General features: G+C 34.9%; 1 protein-coding gene across 10 annotated transcripts in view; it reads left to right on the top strand.

Annotated features, from left to right (window-relative positions):
* The window catches only part of EHBP1 (EH domain binding protein 1), a gene marked incomplete at its 3' end in the record, with an annotated part of 325,825 nt that overhangs the window by 209,749 nt on the left and 93,686 nt on the right, over positions 1-22,390 (top strand). For 8 of the 10 annotated variants that reach the window (XM_084235974.1, XM_084235973.1, XM_084235971.1 and 5 more), the window contains 3 exons: positions 12,607-12,785; positions 13,395-13,443; positions 17,813-18,715. In XM_084235974.1, the coding sequence (XP_084092100.1) occupies positions 12,607-12,785; positions 13,395-13,443; positions 17,813-18,715 (1,131 nt within the window). The remainder of the gene's footprint in view (positions 1-12,606; positions 12,786-13,394; positions 13,444-17,812; positions 18,716-22,390) is intronic. The other 2 variants (XM_084235967.1, XM_084235975.1) reach the window with 1 other exon arrangement.

The following is a 22,390-nucleotide window of genomic DNA, read 5'->3' as shown; positions in this document are numbered from 1 at the left end:
AGATTCAGTGTAATCCCTATCAAATTCTGATAGCTTTTATCATACAAATTTTTAAAAATCCTAAAATTCATATGAAACCACAGAGTCCAAATAGCCAAAGCAATCTTGAGAAAGAAGCACATAGTTGGAGGCATTACAATTCCTAATTTTTTCAAGTATGCCGCATAGCTATATTAATCAAAATGGGACGATACTGGCATAAAAATAGTTAAATAGAATAACACAGACTAGAGAGCCCCAAAATCAACACAGGTGTGATATCTGATCTTCAAGAATAGTCAATAATACACTATGGGAAAGGATAGTCTTTTCAATAAATGGTATTGAAAAAACTATCTCCACATTGAAAAGAATGAAATTATACACAAAAACCAACTCAAAAATAAAGATTTGAATGTAAGATCTGAAATTATGAATCTCTTAGAAGAAAACATACATTAAAGTTCTTTTTGGGCCTCCCTGGTGGCACAAGGGGTTTAGACGCAACCTATGAAGCTAACCGCAGCCACTGCAGCAGGAGTTCGATCCTCCCCCAGGGAGCAACCCACAAGTCGCTGCAGACCTCTCCTGACTTGCCCGCTGCTCCCCTCAGCAGTGTATTTCAATCAATCTGCCTGTTCTGTTCCCCACTTTGTCTCTGGTGAATCCTCTCAGTCTCCCCCCACCCCCACACCTCTGGTCTGTACTCTAGCTCTTGTATGCATAAAAGTAAATCTTCCCAAAAAAAAATAAAGTTCATTTACTTTGGTCTTATGATGATATTTTGGATATGACACTAAAAACATAAACAAGAAATATGAAAATCAAATGGGAGTACATCATTTGATGTACTAAAATGAAATGAAATGCTTCTGTACAGCAAAGGAAACAATAAAAAATGAAAAGATAGCATTAGATTGGGAGAAAATATTGGCTAGCTATATATCTGATAAGAATTAGTATTTAACAGAACTCAACAGCAATACAAAAACCCAGAAATAACCCAGTTAAAAAATGAGCAGGGAGTCTGAATTTTTCCAAGGAAGGTATACAAATGTCCAGCACGAATATGAGAAGGTGCTCACTGATCATCAGGAAATGCAAATCAAAACCACAGTGAGATTTCACCTAACACCTACTGTATTACTTAGCCTTAAAAAGGAAGGCATGTTATACGCTATAACATGGATCAACCTTGAGGACATTGTGCTAAGTGAAATAAGTCAGGTACATAAACACAAATCTCTATAATTCCAATTAGATGAGGTACTAAAATAGTCAAAATCATAGAGACAAAAAGTTAAATGGTGTTTGCCAGGAGCTGTGGGAGAAGAAAAATGAGGAATTACTGTTTACTGGGAATAGTTTCAGTTCTGCAAGATAAAAATTATTCTGGAGATGAGTGGTGGTGATGATTGCACAACAATAGCAATATACTTAATACCTCTGAATAGCACTCTTAACAATGGTTCAAATGGTAAATACTATATGACATGTATTTTACCACAATGAAAAAAAAATTTAATATTAGAAGGGATTATAGAATTTTAAGGAACCTTAAGGAATTTTAGTTTATGTGACTTATACTTAAGATTTACAGTATTAGAAATTAGAAATTTTAATATATTCATTAAAAATGACAATAGACCATTGTATTGCCTTTTAACATAAATAACATTTTAATGAGAAATGACTGTTTTTTAAAAACAAATATATTTTCGTGAGAATGACCTTTTTCCATTTTGCTCTAATATCTGGCATCTATTGTAATATAATGCTTGCTTGAGTACCTAGCCTTGCTCACAAAAATAACTGGAAACAGAGAATTTTTAATAGACTTTTTGATGACTGGGGATTGTCTTCTTTAATACTACTTCATCAAAACTCAGGAGTGGATAGTTACATTTGCAGTGTGGAATTTGAAACCATGCATTGCTCTATCTTGCATTTTCAAATGGATATTTTCTTAATGGATGGTTGGTTCCCAGGCTCTTAGAGATCTTCCAGCTGTTGTGAAGAGATGTGAACCTATACTTCCAAACCAAATGTGGTGTTTTATAGCAACATTGGTATAATGTTTTATAATATATTACTTTATAAAGTAATATATAATAATGGTATTACTTATTACCCAAATGTGTCCCACCCCTTTCTCTGTTGTGGGGTATGTGTGTATAGAGAGATTTCACTGTCAGAATAGACCACAATTTACTATTAGATTGTTTTCAGATCTGGGAAATTGTGAACAATGCTTCTATGAACATTTTGAACATGTATTCTATTCTGTATAAGCATGTATTTCTGTAGGGTATGAATTTGGGAATAACTGACTCATAAGATATGTGCATCTGTCTTTTTTTTGTCTTTTTTTTTAAAAATTTATTTATCCATACCAGAACTGGGGTACAGTCAGAGGGGCAGGAGGGTGAGAGAATTCACCAGAGACAGAGCAGGAAGCAGAACAGGCAGATGGACTGAAGACACTGCCAAGGGGAGCAGTGGGCGCGGCAGGAGAGGTCCGCTGTGCCATGTGGGAATCTCGCCTGCCGGGGGGATCAAACCTGCACTGCAGAGGCTCAGGACAGCTTCATAGCACGGTGCTCAACCTGCAGCACCGCCGAGGAGACCCAATATGTGCATCTTTCAATTCACCATAATAGATGATGCCAAATTTTTCCTATCAGTCTATGAAGAGTTCCCTTTGTTCTACATCTTTGCCAACATTTTAAAAATTTTTCATTAAAATTTTATTTTAATGTGGATTTTATTTTTACTTCAATAAAAAGTAATATCATTAAAAAACAAAACTCTTTAATTTTAGCCTTTCTGAAGGGAAGTATACAATAGTACCTTTACAGTTTTATAGGACTCTAATATGATGGAGCAAATTTTTATGTTTCCTGGATCTTTGGATATCTTTTGTAAAGTGAATTGTCAGTTTTTACCCATTTTTCTATTGGTTGGCCTTGTAGGGTTTTTAAAAAACATACTCTGATTGCAAGCCCTTGGTTGTAAAAAAAAAAAAAAAAAAAAAGTGTGTGTGTGGATTGGCACAAGTTTGGCTTTATAGTTAGCATTATACCACGAGGCATGTGTGCCATACTTTAGCCTACCATGAGCTGTTAAATTGTAAGCAAAAAGACTAGATGGGTAGTTAATAGATAACTCTGAATGATAAAACACAGCATCTTGTGACAGCTTGTGCATATAACTGTCAGATCCCTGAGGGACACATTTGGGTATAAGAATCACACTAAACACAAGGAATCTGTGGCCTGTATTTTTCAGTAGATATTTCTAGTTTATTGACAGACTTCCAAATCCAGACACAGTTCACCTAGCAGGGGTCACTTTTACAGTAAATATTGTTGCCTGGTAACAAACCTGACATTTCACATTGATCTTAAGCCAGTGTACTTCTGTGGAAATGTTGCTAGAAGGTAAACCAGAGGTCATTTCCTCATGAAGAAAGGATTTAGGTTTGTTGATTAAACCCTTTGTTCCTAAAAACAAAACAAAACAAAATAAAATGGTGGTGCTACAAAATTAAGTCTTCTAATCCATGAATCTGGTATTTTTCAATACCTCTTTAGGTCTCCTTTATTTTCTTGCAATAAAATTTGATAGTTTGGGGTGGGTTTTTTGTTTTGTTTCTTTTTTGTAGCAGTCATGCACATTACCTGTAGATTTATTCAGTAGTACTTGACTTTTTTATGCTACTAACAATGGACTTGAAGTTTTTAATTTCTAACTCCCTTTGTTGGTATATAGGAATGGAGTTGTTTTTCTACATTGTTTTTTGTATCGAACAGCCACGTTAAAGTCTTATTAATGCTAATAAGTTATCTGTAGATTACTTTGGATTTTCTATGTACTTAATTATATTATTTGTAAATAATGTCAATTTTACAATTCCATTTCTTTTTCTTAGTTTTAATTTTATTTTTTTCTTTTGTTTATGATTTCTTTTTTAAAAATTAATATTTTATTTTATATAATTCTTACATCATTTTTCATCTTTGCACAATGTATGCATTTTCATTCTTTTTATATTCCCCATACAATTGCACCCCCCCTTATTTTGACTCTAGTCCTTACTCTCTCCCACCCCCCCCCACCCCCTGCCGCCCCCATAGTGTGTCTCTGGTTTATAGTTGCTTGTTGATTTTGATTTTCACTTTGTATTGATTAGTCTTTTTCAAGGTCTCTTATTTAAGTTTTCTAAATTCCTGCTATGAGTGAGACCATCAGGTATTTTTCTTTTTCTTTCTGACTTATTTCGCTGAGCATGATCCCTTCTAGCTCCATCCATGTTGCTGCAAACTGCATGTGTTTATCTTTTTTGATTGTTGAGTAATATTCCATTGTGTATATGTACCACATCTTCTTGATGCAGTCATCTATTTTTGGGCATTTGGGTTGTTTCCATAGCTTAGCTATTGTAAATAGTGCTGCTATGCCTGTTGGCCATTCGCATTTCCTCTTTGGAGAAGTTTCTTTTTAGTTCTTCTGCCCATTTTTTGACTGGATTATTTTCTTTGTTTTTATTGAGTCACATCAGCTCTTTGTAGATTTTTGTGATCAGTCCTTTATCATTAGTGTTGTGTGCAAAAATTTTCTCCCAGTCGGTAGGGTTTCTCTTTGCTTTGGTTATTGTCTCTTTTGCTGTGCAGAAGCTCTTTAATTTGATGTAGTCCCAGCTGTTTATCTTTGCCTTCACTATCACTGCTTTGGGTGATATGTCTGTAATGATGTCTTTGAGGTGCATGTCATGTAGTGTTTCGCCTATATTTCTTTCTATGTATTTTATGGTTTCAGGTCTTATGTCTAGTTCTTTAATCCATTTTGTGTTGATTTTTGTGCATGGTGTGAGGTAGTAGTCAAGCTTCATTCTTTTGCATGTAGTGACCCAGTTTTCCCAGCACCATTTATTGAACAAACTTTCTTTGCTCCAGTGCACATTCTTTGCTCCTTTGTCAAAGATTAGTTGACCATAAATCTGTGGGTTTATTTCTGGATTTTCTATTCGGTTCCATTGGTGTGTGTGTCTGTTCTTGTTCCAATAACATGCAGTTTTGATGATTATGGCTTTGTAGTATAGTTTGAAGTCTGGGAGTGAAAAATTTTTTATTTTATATATTTATTTCTTTAAATTGAGGTAATTTTAGTTTATAATACGACATATGATACAGAGTAAAGTTTCACACTTTTCAGCTGTATGTTACCACACCACCCCAACGACCCCCCCCCCCCCAAGGTACCCATAGTCTTCTATCATAGTCCACTGGCCCTTCTACCCTTTGCTCTACATTTCCAATATTTGTACCATTGTATCTTTTTTATGATCTTAATGTGCTAGATGGGACCTCTAAGACAATAATAAATAAAGGAGCTAATAGATTCCCAATCTCAAAGGAGAAACTTTAAATATTTCACCACTGTGGTATTTGCTGTAGGCTTTTTGCAAGTTAATGAAGCTTCTGTTACTAATTTTCTGAGAATATTTTATAGAATAGAAATGGTTGTTCAATTTTATTAAATGCTTTTTTCTGTTTGGGTGATTGTATCTATATATTTCCTTATACTCCATTAATTTGGCAAAATTATCTCAATAGATTTGCTGATGTAGAGTTAAATATGCATTCCTGGTATAAGTCCAGTAGTTCAATTTCTAAATTGCTAGATTCATTATGATAATATTTTGTTAAGATTTTTGCCTCTATATTCATGACAGAGCTTTCTGTAATTTTTCCTTTTCCTATTGAATTTTGGTATCAAGATTTGGTAGGCTCATAAAATAAATTGTAGAATATACCCATTTTTTCTTATTCTGTGGAAGAGTTTGTTTAACACTGGAACTATTTCTTCCATGAGAGTTTGGTGGAAATTGTCAGTTGCACCAACTGGTATTTTGTTTATAGTAGTTTTTCATTATAAATTCAATTTCTTTGATAAAAACTATGCAGGTTTTCTACTTCTCACTATACTTTTCTAGGAATTTGCTTCACCTCTTGTTTTCTTGGTCAGCCACACTGAAGGTTTAATTGATTTTGTCCTTTAAAGAAGCACTCTTTGCTTTGTTCATCCTTTTTGTTCGTGCTTGATTTATATTTCATTATTTTTTGCTATCATTTATTATTTTCATTTTTCTACTTTCAAGAGTTGAGGAACTTATTGTTTCTTGGGAGTCTAGTCTAGCAACAGTACAGCTCTGCCTCTCAACTCATTTTTCTAGGTCAACCTTGTAAAAGCAGCACTGAGAGCTTTGCTCAACTCTCGTTTTCTCCTCTCTCTGCTGTTAACTTGAGGATGATTGTTTGTTTCCTGGAGGGTTTTATAATAATAACAATTTTATAAAAATTGTGTCAAGATGGTTGTCCCACTTTAAGAATTTCCTCCAAATATTTTTTTAATCATGGCATGATTTTTCTGATTGGTTTACTCTGAGAATAAAATGAAGTTATTTAAATGAAACATTTTGAAAAAGAGTAAGAACAATACAGATACAAGTGTTCTTATTCTTACCATTGCTTTTTTTTTTTTTTTGACTCATTAAATATTAAGATTATCCAGGATATTGTCAGCCATTGCAGTAATTTGCAGTTTTTGGGTTTGGGGTTAAGCTCCTAGAATCAGCAGTTGAGAAACCAAAATATTCCTGCAACTTTAGCAGTTCATTGCTCTGTACTTCATTAGTTCTAGTTCCAGTTTTAATAAATCTGATGTCCAACAGAAAGAACTAAAGGGTTCTATTATAATATTCCTAGAATTTAAATTGTTTGGATCAATTGCTTTTTTTTTAAGAATTAATTTAACATACACTTGATATTATCTAAACTCTGAAGAAGATAAGAACTTTGACTAAGCAATCGTTAGTCTCAATAAGCTTACAGTTTTTACTGAGGTTATAAAACTGCACATTCTCAATATGAAATGCTTGTTGTTTTAGAGCACAGATTTTGGAGTGGGAACACCTTGGTATAGATTCTAACTCCTCTACTTCCTAGCTGTGTGACCTGTTACCTCAGCTGAAATTGGGAATAACAGTACCTCTCTCAAACAAGTTTAATTTTTTTTAATTTTTTTTATAGAGGCATGTTTTATTGATTGATTGATTGATTTGTTTGTTTTGTTTATACATGCACTGGGTACAGTCAGAAGTGTGGGAGGGTGAGAGAATTCACCAGAGCCAGAGGGGAGAGCAGAGCAGGCAGAAGGACTGAAATACACTGCTGAGGGGAACAGCGGGCGGCAGGAGAGGTCTGTGCGCCATGCGGGACCCTCCTCCGGTGGCCGGGAAGCAGCCGGGGATCGAACCGGTGCCGCAGAGGCCACGGGCAGCTTCGCAACCCAGCGCTCAACCGCCGCGCCACTGGGGAGGCCCTCTCAAACAAGTTTGAGGACTTAATGAAGTAATCCATGTAAAGGTCTGAATTTTGCATGTGGGACATAGTAACTGATCAGAATATGCTTTTTTTTTTGGAGTAATAAAAAAATCAGTAAGTATTTTTCTAGATAGATGAATTAAACATATTATAGAAGCACTGTAAGGGAGAAATCGATTATCAAACAATCATTGAAAAGGACCCCTGTCTGGGAACTTTATATGAAGAGATGACAGCTGAATTTAATCTTGAAGATAGAGTGGAATTGTAGCAGCTGTACTTGTTACAGAAGATACTTCAAGTGGAGGTGACAAATCTATAAGATCAAAGACTAGAAGTGGGAAATCTGGGGATTAAGCAGGAAAGTTAGTTGGTGAGTTATCCTAGAAAGTAGATATAATGAGGGGCCTCCCTGGTGGCGCAGGGTTTAAAGTCTCAGTGCAATCAAGCTATCACCAACCACTGTGACACGAGTTCAATCCCTGGCCAGGGAGCTAACCCACATGGCACAGCAGACCTCTCCTGTCTCACCTGCTGCTCCCCTCAGCAGTGTATTTCAGTGGATCCACCTTTTCTGCACCCCATTCTGTCTCTGGTGAATCCTCTCACCCCTCCCAACACCTGCATATCTGGCCTATACCCCACTTCTTCTATGCATAAATAAATAATAAATCTTTAAAAAGACAAAAAGTAGATTCAATGAAAAATATTTGGGGTTCAAGCTCAAAAATATTTTAATATCATTTTGTATGTTTTAAAGAGCTATTAGAGACTTTGACATATGCTTAAAGGGGATTGTTGCTATGACTTTAGCTTAGATAAGGGAGAATCTGGAAGAAGGAAGACCTGTTTAGGAAGATTTCACAACAGCCTAGGCAAAAGACTACAAAAATATTACAACACGTAAGATCACAATTGCCTATAAATTAGTAAGGGATGGCAGGTGAAGGAAGAGGCCAAAGCTAGTTCTGGGATTAAAAGTCTAGACAATGGGACAAAAGCAGTATCACTTGTAAATATAATGAAAATTAAGCAGGTTATAAGAAAATATTATAATTACAGTTTTGAACATACTGACTTAATTTTATCTTGCGAGAAGGAGAGCCATTTGAAAATGTGAGCTTGAGATAGTTTTAACTACACATGCATTTTTCGGAGTTATCTGAGTGAAAGTGAGCCTTGGATTCCTGTGAGTGGATCATCTCAAAGTGTGCAGAGAGAGAAAACTATTTAGAACAACACCTAAAGGAATGTGTTCTTGTCTCAGTGGAAGAAAGGGAGGCAGCAAAAGGGAATAGTTGGAGGGATAGAGCATAACAAATGCAATAAAAATTTCTCATTGCTACTAAAATTTAGGAAATTTTGTAACAAGTTATTTGACTAGAGATCTTATTGTTAGCAGGAAAAACTATATGGCCCTGCTATCTTTACTATGTAATATGCTATGTTAACAGAAATAATATATTTAAGTTACCTATTTGGAACATAGAACTGTTAAGTGAAATAGTGGTCTCAAGTTCTGTTTCCTCTCTACTGTTGTTTAAGACTGCCTCCGTAATCATGATGGTTGATAGCTAACTGAAGCTCTCAGTTAAAATGAGAATGGTGGTTTTGCCCACGCAGTGGATTAACTGAAAGAAAACTGAAAAGATCACTTAATTGAGCAGACTGATAATTCTGATCATTAGTTATCAGCAGAAAGGCTTTTAGAAATTTTCCTTCTTAGTACGTTAAAAAAAAGACAGCTGTAGTATATGTACTTTATTTTCCCAATCTATTAACCAGATATGCCTCCTTACACATTTGGTCATTGCAAAAATAATAAGAAAACTTTATGTATTTTTCAACATTTGAATGTTTGGCTCTGCTCTTATGGCCAGATTTGGGTGTCTCTTTGGGATGCAGTCATTTCAAAATGATTGAGCTTTTTTCACTAAACTCATTAAAATAGATACATTGCCAAGAACTGCAATTACCTCATTTTGCACATAGGGTATCAAGATTATCTTCTAATTAAAGCTTCGTTTGCAAAACATATTTTTTTATTACCTTGAAGAAATTGTTGGTCTTTGAATTTTCCAAAAGATTCTCAAAAATTAGAATTCAAGAGCTGATACTGCATTGACGATAATAGTAATTATACTTAACATTTAGTGAATGGGTTACTCCCTGCTATATACTAGGCATTTTTGCATGCATTTTTCCATTTAACAGTATTGAGTGCCTTCTATATACTGGAAATTGTTCTGGGCACTTGGGATGGATTAATAAACAAAACAAACAAAATCTCTATCTTCATAGTCCTTTTACTTAGCGAGGACAGACAGGTGTTAACCAGTAAGCGTAACCAGTAAGCATGTTTTGGTAAGGACCAAAATAAAGTATATGAACCATCAGAAGACAGTTTAAGTGCTGTGGGAAAAGTAGAGCAAGGTAAGGGGAATCAGGGATGCTCGGTTGTGGTTAGGCAATGAAGATGGATTGCATTATTAAATAGTGTGGAGAATAAACTATTGGATTCCTGGCCGCTGGCAAGGGTCCCACATGGGCACAGACCTCTCCTGCTGTGCCCGCTGCTCCCCTCAGCAGTGTATTTCATCACTCTGCCTGTTCTGTTCCCTGCTCTGGCTCTGGTGAATTCTCTCACCCTCCCGCACTTCTGACTGTACCCAGTGCTTGTATAAATAAATAAATATTAAAAAAAAAAAAGAATAACCTATTGGAGATGGTTAAGTAGAGTTAACCATTAGATATCTGTGAGGAGAACATCCAGGCAAATGAAAAATATGTGCAAAGGCTCTAAGGTGGGATTATGTCTGGACATCAAAGGAACAGTTAAGAGGTCAAAGTGATCAAGGGACTGGTGGTAATGAGAAAAACATTGGGAAGAGGAGTTAGGCATATCTTGGTCCTACAACAACCCTGTGGTATAGGTACCATTATACTCCCCGTTTTTACAGACAAGGAAACAGGCACAAAGAAGTCAAATAACCTGCCACACCTATGGCAAAATCAGGAGCTGGCTATACCAAGAAACAAGCAATTTTTTCTAGTTACAAATAGGTTTCAAAATGAACTGCTTATTTGCTTATGGCCTGCAAAATAATAAATGAAAGGTTAGCAGCTCTGAAGCAGATGATTCATTAAACAAAGGATCGACTTCAGCTTTTTTCTGTACAACCAGCATGACTTTTTATAGGTCTTATAATTTCATCAAAGTTTCTTCAACTACATATGAGTCTTTTTCTTGGCAGTGCAATAGGCATACCTATGAGGTGTTTTAATATGAGACTTTTATATTAGGGTAAATCCAAAGTTTAGTTCTTCTAAGCTTTTCATATTAAGCCTTCTTAGAAGCAAGGATATATTCATAGTCATAATGACATGGTATATTTTCCTTAATTCTCAAGTATAAAAAGCCATTGTAATACAATGTGGTAACAATGACATTTGAACATTGTGTGTGTACATGCCACTAATAGGAATGATTCAATGTAATAATAGCTGTAGAGTATCATGCCCATGTACATACTACCCATGTTTGGAATGAATCAATGCCTTGATAATATAATTTGATATAGAAAAACATTTCCATAAAAAATCATTTAAATAATATGAAGTATAAGAAAAAAATGGTTGTGTTCAGTTAATTGGTTGATCCCCTAACTCATCCTTACATTCCTCGCCAATCCACATCCATGTTATGTGACTTGGAGGGATTTGAAAGTCACAGTAAGAAGTTTCCATTGTGGTTTTTTTTTTTTTTAATTTTTTAAAAAAAATATTTTTATTTATTTATTTTTACAAGCACTGGGTACAGTCAGAAGCGCGGGATGATGAGAGAATTCACCCGAGCCAGAGCGGGGAGCAGTGCAGGCAGAAGGACCAAAGTACACTGCTGAGGGGAGCAGCAGGCTGCAGGAGAGGTCTGCGCGCCATATGGGACCCTCCGCCGGTGGCCGGGGAGCAGCCGGGGATCGAACCGGCACTGCAGAGGCTGCGGGCAGCTTTGCAACCCAGCGCTCAACCGCTGCTCCACCGGGGAGGCCTCTCCATTGTGTTTTAGAATTCATTTGTTATATGTTTATAGTTAGAAGAGCTATTACTTGTTCTAAAACACTTTATATTGTGAATTCCATGTCCACCTACTTCATATTAAGTAGAATTCATCCAAATGTATTGATTTGTATAACCTGTGAATTTTCTAGCCTTGGCTTTATATAGATGATTACTTGAGAAACAGCACTTTGTTAGATTTGTGAATATTTAACAGTTCGTTAATGTGATTTTTAATATAAAAAATAAGAATTTTGTCCTTGGTGTTTCCTGGTTATCTTTCCACAGGAGCAGTAAATGCATAATTCGTTAGTTATGTAGGGTTGATACTTTTTAATTGTTTGGCGTTAACATGTTTTTGTCAAGTGGGGGCATCATTGATCTTAAGATTCGTTTTTTTGTTAAACTTAAAGGATAATAGGGGTAAATAATTGTTCTCCTTTCACCTTATTTTGAATAAGGGTATAAACTAAGTATATACTTAATATTTACTTATATACTGCACACACAGAAACACACACATATTAATAGTCAAAAGTTGCTCTCTGATAATTAGAAGATACATTTTAAACAAATCCAAAATATACTCTAGTGTGCTGTTGCTGCCAATACCTGACTGTTGCTAATAACTCTAAAACTGTTTTGCCATTGTTAAATTTATATAAGTGTGTATGAATATGATTGTCATTGTGTTATCTAAAATGCATATATGGTTACAATATTTTTTAAAAAGTTGCTGTGATCTTGATCTTTCCACTTCTGACAATTTGTGTACCATTAGGACTTCAAAACACATTATTTTTAAGCTAGTCAAATAGGAACTGTATTTGTACATCGTCGTATCTGAGAAAAATTTTTTTTAGGGTGTGAGAGTTACATCGTTATTCAGCCTTAAGACTTTAAATACTTTAATATGCTTCCATCAGTATAGCTCTTGGCCTGTTCTTATGTTTAAGTTTAAAACCTTGCATATCTACATCCTTGTCAGGCAAATGCCATAGGCTAAGACTAAAGATAATAACTTAAGATTCATGTCTCCTTCTTGGAGGTTACATTGTCTTGAATTGACAGCTTTGAAGGACCTAAACTGACATCAAAGGGTTCAAATGATCTAGTTAGGTCAATTAATGTTAATTTTCATCTTCCATTAAATTGTTTTAATGTTTTCTCTTTTCCTTTTTTCTAGCCAAGTCCTATACCAAGTCCTGTTTTGGGGCGAAAACCAAACGCTAGTCAATCATTGCTTGTATGGTGTAAAGAAGTTACAAAAAACTACCGGGGAGTAAAAATCACCAATTTTACTACATCATGGAGAAATGGTTTATCTTTTTGTGCAATATTACACCACTTTAGACCAGATTTAATGTAAGTAGAAACATTTTCCCTCCCTATAAATATTTTGTAAATAATAGTTTTTTAAAAAACAAAATAATTTCTTAACATATCTTGAAATATTTGACTTTATATGTATTTTTATCACCCAATTCTCTTGCTTTTTGAAAGAAGTATATACCAGAAAGAAAAATTCTTTTTTCTTGATGCCTAAAAACAATCTATTCTATTTTTTAAAATGTTATTTTTCTCCTTAAATCTCATAGAAAGAACTGGCTTCACATTATGAAAATTGTGTTAGTGTTAAAATGAGATGAGACAAATAACCCTGTAGCTCTTTGTATATTGACAACAAGGGATTACCTCTTGGTGAATTTGGTTGTCAAGGCTAGTCTTTGGTCCCCTCCCTTAACTTCTCTTTTAGATGGAAAGCTTCAGGCACTGAAACATGTAATCACTGTTTTTATTTATTTATTTATTTCCTTAATTTTCCACACTATTAGTTTTGTTGATTGAATTGCAGCAGAATTGCTAGTTACTCTCTGGTATTATTGAATGTCAAATTTTTAGATTCAGTTTGTTTTAAAAACAGCTATTTTTATCAAATACTATATGTACCTACTGTGCTATTTTCTCCCTCAGTGACTACAAGTCTCTGAATCCTCAAGATATTAAAGAGAACAACAAAAAGGTAAGAATTGCCAAGGGGGCAAAAAAAACATAGTTTCAATTTTGGCTTCTCTGCAGGCTTTTTATTAATTTGAGAAGAGTGAGGTTGTTTTGTGAGGTCATAACTGCAGCTCACAGAAGGTATTCTGCTTCCTGCAGTTCAAATAGGTTGCAGGGTTTTCTCTAGTTTGTCATGGCCTTTAAAGATCACAAGTGCCAGACTGGCATCTGATTATAATATGTGTATGAACTTCATTAATTGTTAAATATTTGTTAATATATTTTGCTTTTATTCAAGATTTAATTTTTAAGAACTATTGTGCTATAAAGAAATCTGAGGAAAGAGCCTAATAGACATGCAAGAAAAATGCATAGATTACTGAAGCAAGAAGATGTGAACTTTGTTTGGCTCTGTTTCATTTTCTGTTAAACCATCTTTTTTTCTCCACATAATTAATGTACTGAAGTCAGCTTTCCAACAGGTGTGTGGGAGATATTTATCATTTCAGTCTTTAGGGTAACCATGCAATGTCAAGCTGCTAGAACCCTCTGGGCCAGCTGACTGACTGCAGGCCAACTTAACAACTTACCCATGTGTGTAGTACAGTATTACAATTTTCTGGGTGTATTCTGACATGCAAAAGAAGGGAACCACCTAACTCAGTGGATAATAGATACTCAGTGTTTTTTTTGGCACTGAATTGAATTCAACTGTGAAAAGCTAATGGAATGTATTGTTACCTTAGAACAGGAGTTCTTAGCCGAGGAACTATGGGTAGAATTCTGGGGTTATTGAAAATGGTTATGGAAAAAATATATTTCATTTTCACATTTCTTTCATTGAATTTAGCATTTCCTTCAATTATGAATGTAGGCAAAAATTCATGGTAGTACTGGATTTTACTTTGTCCACTTTAGAATCTCAGATGTTTTCATATCATGGTTTAATTGTAAATATCTATAAATACCTCTCAACTCATTGCTTCTACATTCATGAAAAGCACATGTATTAATGATTCTCAAGTTTAGTTTTACTATTCTCACAGGACTATTTTTCAATATTACTGGGTGTTTTTGTAAGCCTATGTATTTTATACACATAGAACATTACTCTGAGAAAGGGGTTCATTGGCAAAAGGTTCATGACACAAAGAAATAATTAAAATCATCATCAATTAAAAACTCTATAAAGGGAACTTTGACTAAAGTTAAATTAACAGATGAGAATTTAAAAGAAAATAATTTTTAATCTTAATCATCTCTAAAGCAAAGTTTGCATTGCCATTGTAATTTTTTCTTGTTTCTTTATAAATGCATTATTAAACTTTAAATATTTTGGTTAAAATATGGCACCAAAAAATAAACTTTAAAAAAAATCAGTATTATTATTTTCATAGAAGTCACCTTTGTTGTGGGCATGATACACAGTAAGTCATGCTTATTAATTATCTCTTTTATAATTTTGGAGAACCTGAAAATCTTATCAGAGTGAATGCTTTGTTTTTCATCAATCATATCTTTATATATGACAATGCTTACCTCTCCAATCATGCATTTGAATAAATACTAGTTTAAATGCAGAAAAAAGGCATTATAAAATAAATGATTATTCTTATAAAATGCTTTTTAGTTATTATTTGAAAATTTTTAAAGGAAACATCATTAATTTTACCTATTTTTAAAGAGCTTGGGGAATCTCTAAGATTTAAATCACACTTGTTTACATTACCTCTTTTTCCAGAGCTTAATAATATTGTTCATACCTTGGATTTGCATGTTACTACATACAGAAGAATAGTTCATTAAATTGTTTTTCTCATATCTTCCAGGACAAATAGTCATGGCTTTTGAAAGGACTTTAACCCTTTGCACTCCGCTCTCCCCTCTCAGGGGACATTGGTAGCCAATGTCCAGAATGGTTCGGCGTGCAAAGGGTTAATTTAGATGAGCCTATGTATTACACAATTCAATAAATATTTGTGTGATTGTCTTGTCTTTTCATCACTTTGCAACTTTTTACCTGGTATCTACATTGAGTATCAGTTGCTACCTGCAGATTTATTTCTTTCTCCACATTGGTCTTCCTAATAAACTCATCTGCCCTTCATTCAATTTAAGCAACATATGAAATAATACCTGTGCCTTAAATTCCATGCAAATACATAACATAACTGGCAGTGACTCCTCCTTATCTAATTAAATAATGTTTAGGAATGAATATGACACTTTCCTTTAAGTCACCTCTTTTTTTATACATACGCACACAGCTAAAAAAAACAGTAGGTGATTGATCACAGCAGAAGAGGTTAACCTATGGGAAAATTCCTTTATAAAGTCTTGACCTCGCAAGAAACCTGGTTTGTTTTTAAATGTTTTTTTGTGCAATTAGTGTGCATAAAATGAATTGCTACATGAAGCAAAACACCAGCAGGAGATTTCCCACAAGGAAGCTAAGCATTTTCCCAGGTCTGTAAAAAGTGCTGAATAAAAAAAGGTATTTACCTGTGACATTTGATCTTAACCAATATGTCAGTGTTTAGATAATTGGGAAATGTTTAGAGTACTGCCTGTGGTGCTTTTCTTGATGGTCTGCAATTGATGTCTGTCAATCAAGTTGTCAAGACGCATGACGAACAAAATGATTTTAATTTTCCTAAAACATGTAAAATAATAAACAGGCCTATACATGCACACCAACTGAGCCATTCTCTCTAGTAAATATTTGGAGTTACTATATTATAAAAAACAATGCTGTGAAAATTGAGGAGATTTTAATATTGCAATTTATTTTTCATTTTCTTTTTGACACATTCCACATTTATTAAACTACAGTTAGACTATGAGACGCGGATTAAATTAAAAAGTAGAAATGTACTTTAATATGCAAGTGCAGAAAACTGATTACCTCTGAATTATTACAGAATTTCCTGACCTTTCTTTTAAGAAAAGCTGAGTTATGATCCTGCATCTGGGTTATTACAAGACTAGACATTTACATCTCAAAATGAGAATACAACTAGAGGATCCTTGCTTTTTCCAAGAGTGTATTTAAACGTTTAGTCATATTTTTTATGATTCTTAGCAACACAATGCTGTTTTCAAGGGTTAGTTCAGGATAGCAATAATTAATTGTAAATTGAGAAACAGCTTTGATTCTTCAAAACTAGAAAAACCTGATGTGCCACCATCATTTAAAGGCTTACAAAAATAATACAGTGCAGCCTCACATTCTCAAATAGGCTGTACTACTCAAAACATTTCATTCTTTCCAAAATGGGTGAAGTGAAAATGAAGTCACTTTTCTCATTATGAAAATCAATCTAAATTGGTAATGTTTTTGTGTTTCTAGGTTTAATAGTGTTTACGTGTATTTTTACCAGGTAATCTAGGGGCTTGTTCTTTAGGCATATTTGGCTGTGCTTTTTCTAAACAAATCACTGTGGTTATATGACTATGGATAAGAAAAGTTGGTAGCAATAATAAAACTCCACATGGATTATTGTTTCCTTTTACCTTAGCTCCTTATCTTAAAAATTGATTCTAGGGCCTCCCCGGTGGCACAGCGGTTGAGCGCTGGGTTGCGAAGCTGCCCGCAGCCTCTGAGGCGCCGGTTCGATCCCCGGCTGCTCCCCGGCCACCGGATGAGGGTCCCACATGGCGTGCAGACCTCTCCTGCCGCCCGCTGCTCCCCTCAGCAGTGTACTTCGGTCCTTCTGCCTGCTCTGCTCCCCGCTCTGGCTCTGGTGAATTCTCTCACCCTCCTGCACTTCTGACTGTACCCAGTGCATGTATAAACAAAACAAACGAATAAATAAATAAAAACACATGCCTCTTTATAAAAAAAAAAAAAAAAAAAAAAAATTGATTCTAGGATTTTTTTAACTATCATTTTGCTTACTTTCCTTATTAGAAAGAAACATTCAGTTGTTATTAATTAAAGAAAAAATTATCTCTTGCTGGGGCCTCCCTGGTGGCCTAGGGCTTAAAACTCAAGTCTATCACCACTAACGCCTGAATTCTATCCCTGGCTAGGGAGCTACCCACCTCTCCTGCCTCGCCCGCTGCTTCCCTCAGCAGTGTATTTCATTAGATCTGCCTATCTGCTCCCCACTCTGCCTCTGGTGAATTCTCTCACCCCCATCTCCAACCTGGCCTGCACCTCTGGCCTGTACCCCAGTTCCAGTATACATCAGTAAATAAAAATAAATCTTCAAAAAAGAATTATCTCTTGCTTCTACCATACTTTTGCAAATATACTCTGCTCATGGAATATAATATCAGTTACATAATATATCCTCCAGCAACAACAAAAATTCATTAAAATTTTGCTGTTTTTAAAGTATATGAATTGTTTGACTATTCACAAGATCTTTTCTTTCTTTCTCTTGAAGGCATATGATGGATTTGCCAGCATAGGAATTTCCCGATTATTGGAACCTTCTGATATGGTTTTACTAGCAATTCCTGACAAACTGACTGTTATGACTTACCTTTATCAAATAAGAGCACATTTCAGTGGCCAAGAACTAAATGTTGTTCAGATAGAGGAAAACAGTAGTAAAAGCACATATAAAGTTGGAAACTATGAAACAGATACAAACAGTTCTGTTGATCAGGAAAAATTCTATGCAGAACTTAGTGATCTGAAACGTGAGCCTGAACTGCAACAGCCTACCATTGGAGCCGTGGACTTCTTATCACAGGATGACTCTGTATTTGTAAATGATAGTGGGGTTGGAGAGTCAGAAAGTGAACATCAGACTCCTGATGACCATCTTAGTCCAAGCACAGCTTCCCCATACTGTCGCAGGACTAAAAGTGACACAGAACCCCTAAAGTCCCAGCAGAGCTCTGGAAGGACTTCAGGATTTGATGACCCTGGAATATGTTACAATACAGATTCAACTCACGCCCAAGTTTTGTTAAGCAGAAAGAGACTATTGAAAGCTGAGACTTTAGAATTAAGTGACTTATATATTAGTGATAAGAAGAAAGATTTATCTCCAACCTTTGTTTGTGAGGAGACAGAGGAACAAAAACCCCACACTTTAGACATTGGTAGTAACTTGGAGCAAGAAAAATTAGAGAATTCCAGACACTTAGAGTGCAAATTAGATCCTGAATCACCTATCAAAAAACCAAGTTTATCTCCTACTTCTAAACTTGGATACTCGTACAACAGAGATGCAGACCTTGCGAAGAAAAAACGTACTTCCCTGAGGCAGACAGAGTCTGAACCAGATGCTGACAGAACCACTTTCAATCATGCAGATCATTCTGCAAAAACAGTTCAGGTGAGTTAACGTGTATATTTAGTAAATAGTTATTCTGTATGTTTGTTGCTTTTTGTATTCATAGAGCATCTTAAGATGTTAAAAATGACTAAGAGTAAAGTGTAATTTCCCCTTACAGAAATATATAACATCACCTGTTATTCATTCAAAATATGTTGTATTTTAAGCCTACAAATTAATGCCAGTTTCAGGGTGAAGTATATGAATGTCAGTTTTTCAAATCCAAATTGTAACCTTTAAAAATAATGTTTTACTATAAAGACAAAAAATTTCATTGTTACATATAGTAAGAATATCATTCTTTCTATTTCTCATTTAAAACATTTTCTTCAAAATATTTTAGTTGCATGGAAATTGGTACTTTTAGTTCCTTCAATACTTGTGGTTAAAAATCCCAGTAACATCAAAATTTCTCCTTATAAAGGGAATATGGCATAGATTTTTTTTTCACATTAGGATTCAATTAAATACATTGCTATATTTAATTGAATATACAGTACCATCAGTTATAAGATATACCATTATTTTAGGTACCACAAAGAAAAACACTACCAATAAACTCTTATACATGGTTTTCATAACATACTGACTTTCAACTTATACCTATTGAAAGAGTTCCTTTAGACTTCTTGAGGCACATATTTTTAAATCATATAACATTAGTATGTACACATATAAAGGAAATTTTAAGCAAAATAAATTTATTAAAGTACAGTCATTTTAGAATTAGAACTTAAAATCTGACTCTTCTGAATCACTTTGATTTAGAGCTATTAGTGTTCCTGTTTTTCCACACAGTGTTGTCCTCTGTGTCATCTAGCGCATGATGTTATAGCACTGGTTCTTCAGTTATGATCTGAAGACCTCTGAAACTCTCCAAAACTCTTATAGAAAGCCCCCAAATTTGAAACTATTCAATACTTTCATAGTAATACTGGAACATTACTTACCTTTCTAACTTTCGTTTTCTCACAAGTGTACAGTGGCATTTTCTAGAGACTACATGATTTGTGATATAACATACAGAAGTAGATATGAAGATAATGCTGCCTTCTGTGAAACCAAATATTAAAGTCATTTACAGAAATATAAAATAATGCCATTCTACTCACTTTTTAAAAATTAGAGTATATTAACATCTAGTGATTTCATTATATTTCTAAAAGAGTGAATATTTTTAAAAGTTTTCAATATTAATTTCCAAAACAATATCAGTAGATACTTGCAATACCTGTTTGGAGTCTCAGTCATTTTTAAGTAGGAAAGGGGATTCTGATACCAAAAAATGTGAGATTACAGCATTTCTCTACACTGTCCATGGGATTTTCTTCTTAGTAACACTCATTGATAATAGCACTTCCCTGAATTTACCTAAAGGTCCCAATAAAAGGTTTGCAGACAATAACTGGGAATTGGTTCTTTCTAAAATAGTACTCAAGTGGTTGTTACCCAAAACATAAAGGAGTTGCATTCATGCCACCAAAAATATCACATGCATATTTGCACATACATGCGCATGCATAGGCATTTACTAATGTTTCCACTACCACCTGAATGACAAAGATTATAAAGTGCCATCAATTTTAAGTTTTCAGAGGTGTTAAGAGAAAATGTGCATCTTAGAATCAAAGACATATCATAGCTAACAGTGTAAACTCCTCTTTCTCGTCATAAATCTCAAATCAAGAGTTTTAATTACCTGAACTTTCAGAACATTATAGTGTCCATACACAGTAAATAATAAACATGTAATGATTGGCAATTACAGAATTTGGTGAACCTAAGTTCTAGTATCTAATACAGAATTTTTTAACAAATTTTAAAAATCAGTATATTCAATTAAAGCTAGAGATTGATTAATGTTTAAAGATTAAAAATACTCTGTACGGGTCTCCCTGGTGGCGCAGCAGTTGAGTGCTGGGTTGCGAAGCTGCCTGCAGCCTCTGCAGCGCTGGTTCGATCCCCGGCTGCTCCCCGGCCACCGGAGGAGGGTCCCACATGGCGTGCAGAGATCCTATTTAGATGATTTAAGTTCTCTACAGTAAATCCACAAGGAGATAGAAGCAGCATATATTTATAACTCTAAATATATTTGTTTATTGGCCATTGATTTATTGGTCAGAATAGTGTCCTGTTGTTTATATAGATAAACCACATTTCCTTTATCTACTCCTTTGTCATTGGATGCTTAGGTTGTTTCCATAACTTAGTTATTGTAAATATTGTTATAATGAACACAGGAATACATATATCCATTTAGTGTTTTTGCAGGTTTGGGTAGATAACTAGGAGTGGCATTGCTGGATTATATGGTAGATCTATTTTTAATATTTTGAGACACCTGCATACTGTTTTCCATAGGGGATGAACCAGTTGTAGATTAAAAGTCATGTTTAAACAAAATTATTTAAGTACATAAGAAAAGCTCACAATGAAAAGCTAAGTGAAATATGATTCTTTTGTGATTATCACTGGGTGACAAGATTGCTAGTTATTTTTCTTTTTCTTTTTTATGTATTTTCTAAAATTATGTAATGGATATGAATTGCATTTATAACCAGAAAAAGCAATGTTTATCTGCTATGAAGCCAAAGCAGTTTTTTACTGTCTATGTAGCTTATTGAAATCCCTCAAAGATTATAGACTCTTAGAATGTGGAACTAGGGCCTCCCCGGTGGCGCAGTGGTTGAGCGCTGGGTTGCGAAGCTGCCCGCAGCCTCTGCAGTGCCGGTTCGATCCCCGGCTGCTCCCCAGCCACCAGAGGAGGGTCCCACATGGCATGCAGACCTCTCCTGCCGCCCACTGCTCCCCTCAGCAGTGTACTTCTGTCTTTCTGCCTGCTCTGCTCCCTGCTCTGGCTCTGGTGAATTCGCTTACCCTCCCGCGCTTCTGACTATACCCAGTGCTTGTATAAATAAATAAATAAATCTTTAAAAAAAAAAAAAAAAAGAAGTGGAACTAGTGGGATTTTGAAGATGATCTCTCCTCATTTCAAAGATGAAATAGATTAAAATATAATAATAGTTAATATTTATCCAGTGCTCAGTGCACGTAATTCCATGTAATCTTTACCAATATCCTTATGAGTTGCTCTATTTTTATTTTTTATCTATTTTAAAATTTATTTACTTAAAGTAACATTGGTTTACATCCCTGTATATGATTCAGAGGAATAGGTTCACACCTCCTCAAATGGGCATCACTGCTCTACATTCACCCGAAAGCACCCATATCCCTTTATCATGTATCATATGGCCCCCTCCCCACTTTGTTTCCACCCCTCTGGTGGCCTCAATTCTGCAGTCATTTCTAGATTTTCTTTTGGTTTAGTTCTGGCAGTTCCTTTGTTTTGTTTTTCTATACTCCACATATGAATGAAATCATACGCTATCTTTCTCTCTGATTTTACTTAGCATAATCCCCTCCAATTCCATCCTGTGTCACAAGTGGCAAAAATTCATCTGTTTTTATAGCTGAATATACATCATGCATATGTACCACATCTTCTTAATCCAGTCCTCTGTTGTTGAGTACTTAGGTTGTTTCCATAACTTGGCTATGTAAATAGTTCTGCAGTGAACATAAGAGTGCATGTATCCCTTCAAATTAGTGTTTTTGCATTCTTTAGATAAATGCTAAGCAATGGAAGACTTGGTCTTTTAATCCCCATTAGGA

The sequence above is a fragment of the Talpa europaea genome (assembly GCF_964194135.1).
Source record: "Talpa europaea genome assembly, chromosome: 6".
Taxonomy (NCBI): Eukaryota; Metazoa; Chordata; class Mammalia; order Eulipotyphla; family Talpidae; genus Talpa; species Talpa europaea.
This window is presented reverse-complemented; position numbering and strand designations above follow the sequence as displayed.